The 2,685-nt window shown below is 40.7% G+C and overlaps 1 protein-coding gene across 1 annotated transcript; it reads left to right on the forward strand.

The window, feature by feature from the left end:
• Positions 1 to 1,659: 1,659 nt before the first annotated feature.
• On the forward strand, positions 1,660 to 2,421 carry LOC135057420 (olfactory receptor 5AR1-like). The gene has a single exon (XM_063963312.1). It carries the CDS (start codon positions 1,660 to 1,662, stop codon positions 2,419 to 2,421), a length of 762 nt encoding a protein of 253 aa, XP_063819382.1.
• Positions 2,422 to 2,685: the final 264 nt, after the last annotated feature.

Below are 2,685 nucleotides of genomic sequence, written 5' to 3' on the forward strand. Positions count from 1 at the left end.
ATCGGTTAGGGCCCATTCCACCAGGAAGGTGGGCTCTTCTTGGCGGCTGCCCGAGGGGTCTCGGCACTACAGCTGTGCCAAGCTGCTACTTGGTCGGGGTCAAACACCTTTGCAAAGTTCTATAAGTTTGATACCCTGGCTGAGGAGGACCTCCTGTTTGCTCAATCCGTGCTGCAGAGTCATCCGCACTCTCCCGCCCGTTTGGGAGCTTTGGTATAATCCCCATGTTCCTTACGGAGTCCCCAGCATCCTCTAGGACGTTAGAGAAAATAAGATTTTAAACCTACCGGTAAATCTTTTTCTCGTAGTCCGTAGAGGATGCTGGGCGCCCGTCCCAAGTGCGGACTACTTCTGCAAGACTTGTATATAGTTATTGCTTACATAAGGGTTATGTTATAGTGTCATCGGTCTTGGACTGATGCTATGTTGTTTTCATACTGTTAACTGGTTAGTATATCACAAGTTATACGGTGTGATTGGTGTGGCTGGTATGAATCTTGCCCTTGGATTAACAAAAATCCTTTCCTCATACTGTCCGTCTCTCTGGGCACAGTTTCTCTAACTGAGGTCTGGAGGAGGGGCATAGAGGGAGGAGCCAGTGCACACCCAGATCCAAAGTCTTTCTTAAAGTGCCCATGTCTGCTGCGGAGCCCGTCTATCCCCATGGTCCTTACAGAGTCCCCAGCATCCTCTACGGACAACGAGAAAAAGATTTACCGGTAGGTTTAAAATCTTATTTTCTCTCGCACCCTATTAATGTTTAGTTCTGTTAATATTATATTCATTGTGATGGAATCAATGGTGCCTTTTAAATGAATTGCGATGATGATGGATCACCAAAATAATGAGTGAAGAATATTAGCACTTTTTATGAATGCAGATAGGTTGCCATGATGTTTATCTTACATCAGACTAATCAGTTGTTTATACAGGTTGTGTATCCCATATCCGAATATTCCGAAATACGGAATTTTTTGAGTGAGAGTGAGATAGGGAAACCTTTGTTTTCTGATGGCTCAATGTACACAAACTTTGTTTAATACACAAAAATATTAAAAAATATTGTATTAAATGACCTTCAGGCTGTGTGTATAAGGTGTATATGAAACATAAATGAATTGTGTGAATGTACACACACTTTGTTTAATACACAAAATTATTAAAAAATATTGGCTAAAATTACCTTCAGGCTGTGTGTATAAGGTGTATATGAAACATAAATGCATTCTGTGCTTAGACTTGGGTCCCTTCACCATGATATCTCATTATAGTATGCAATTATTCCAAAGTACGGAGAAATCCGATATCCAAAATACTTCTGGTCCCAAGCATTTTGGATAAGGGATACTCAACCTCAACCTTGATAAATTGCTATTACGCCTAACAAGCCTCATGAGTTTTATGACAGGTAACGTCAAACCTCCAGAGTGCAAGGTCATCAAAGAAACACTATAAATGCACAACACATTTCTCTATTCCCAATAAGTCAACGAAGCATGTCACGAAGTCTAAGATGACAAATTAAATTATAATTTTGTCTGAATCTGAATGGATGAGACAAATTTCACGGTATCTGAATTTGTTCTCCTTGGGTTCTACGAGCTTCCAAGTCTACAGCTCCTGTTATTTGCAATATTTTTTGTAATCTATGTGGCGGCGATGGTGGGAAATGTTTTAGCCATTACTCTGTTTTGCTGGGATCTTAATCTCCACAGTCCCATGTACATGCTCTTGTGTAATATGTCTACCTTGGATATTTATTTCACCACGATGATTCTACCCAAGTTGTTGGACATCTGCCTAACTGGGAACAAGGCCATATCCTACAGGGGCTGCATCACTCAAGTATTCTTTTTCGTAGTGCTGATAGTGACAGAATACTTTATTTTGGCTGCTATGGCTTACGATCGCTACGTGGCAATTTGTCTTCCTTTACGCTATTCGTATTATATGAGCCTAAGAGTGTGCTCCTGGATGGTGTGTTCATCTTGGAGTGTAGGCGCCCTGGAGGGAGTTCTCTACGTTGCCTTAATATCATCTTGTAAATTTTGTGGGTCAAATGAGATGAATCATTTATTCTGCGATCTTAAGCCCCTCATTAAGCTCTCTTGCAGCGATACACACACCATAGAGACGGTGATACTCGGACTGGGGTCTATTGTTGGTTTTGTACCCTCGGTGATGACACTTTTGTCCTATGTGTTTATTATCTCGGCAATTCTGAACATTCCCTCTAAAGAAGGAAGAAACAAAGCCTTCTCCACCTGCTCATCACATCTTACAGTCATCGTTTTGTTCTACGGGACAATCCTTGGCATGTACATGAGGACAAAGTCCAGCTATTCCATGGACCAGGACAAAGTATTTGCCGTACTCTATGCCGCAGCCATCCCAATGCTCAATCCCTCATTTACAGCTTAAAAAATCAAGAGGTGAAATCAGATCCAGATACTTTTCTAATAAATGCTTAATTTTACTCTAATTTATTTGATGATATTCTCATGTTGTATACTACAGCCATAACCAATCAATCGGTCTTGCTTAGGAGAAAAAAACAGTCCACCAGAATTGAAAAAGCTTTTCTAAATTTGGTGAAATTGTGGTTACAGATGGTAAATTAAGTTGCCTCCAGGTATGCCAAAAATAAATGAGCTTAGACGTATAAGGTCTGATGCAGTGTGAGTA

Source organism: Pseudophryne corroboree, chromosome 3 (genome assembly GCF_028390025.1).
Source record: "Pseudophryne corroboree isolate aPseCor3 chromosome 3, aPseCor3.hap2, whole genome shotgun sequence".
In the NCBI taxonomy this organism is placed as follows: domain Eukaryota; kingdom Metazoa; phylum Chordata; class Amphibia; order Anura; family Myobatrachidae; genus Pseudophryne; species Pseudophryne corroboree.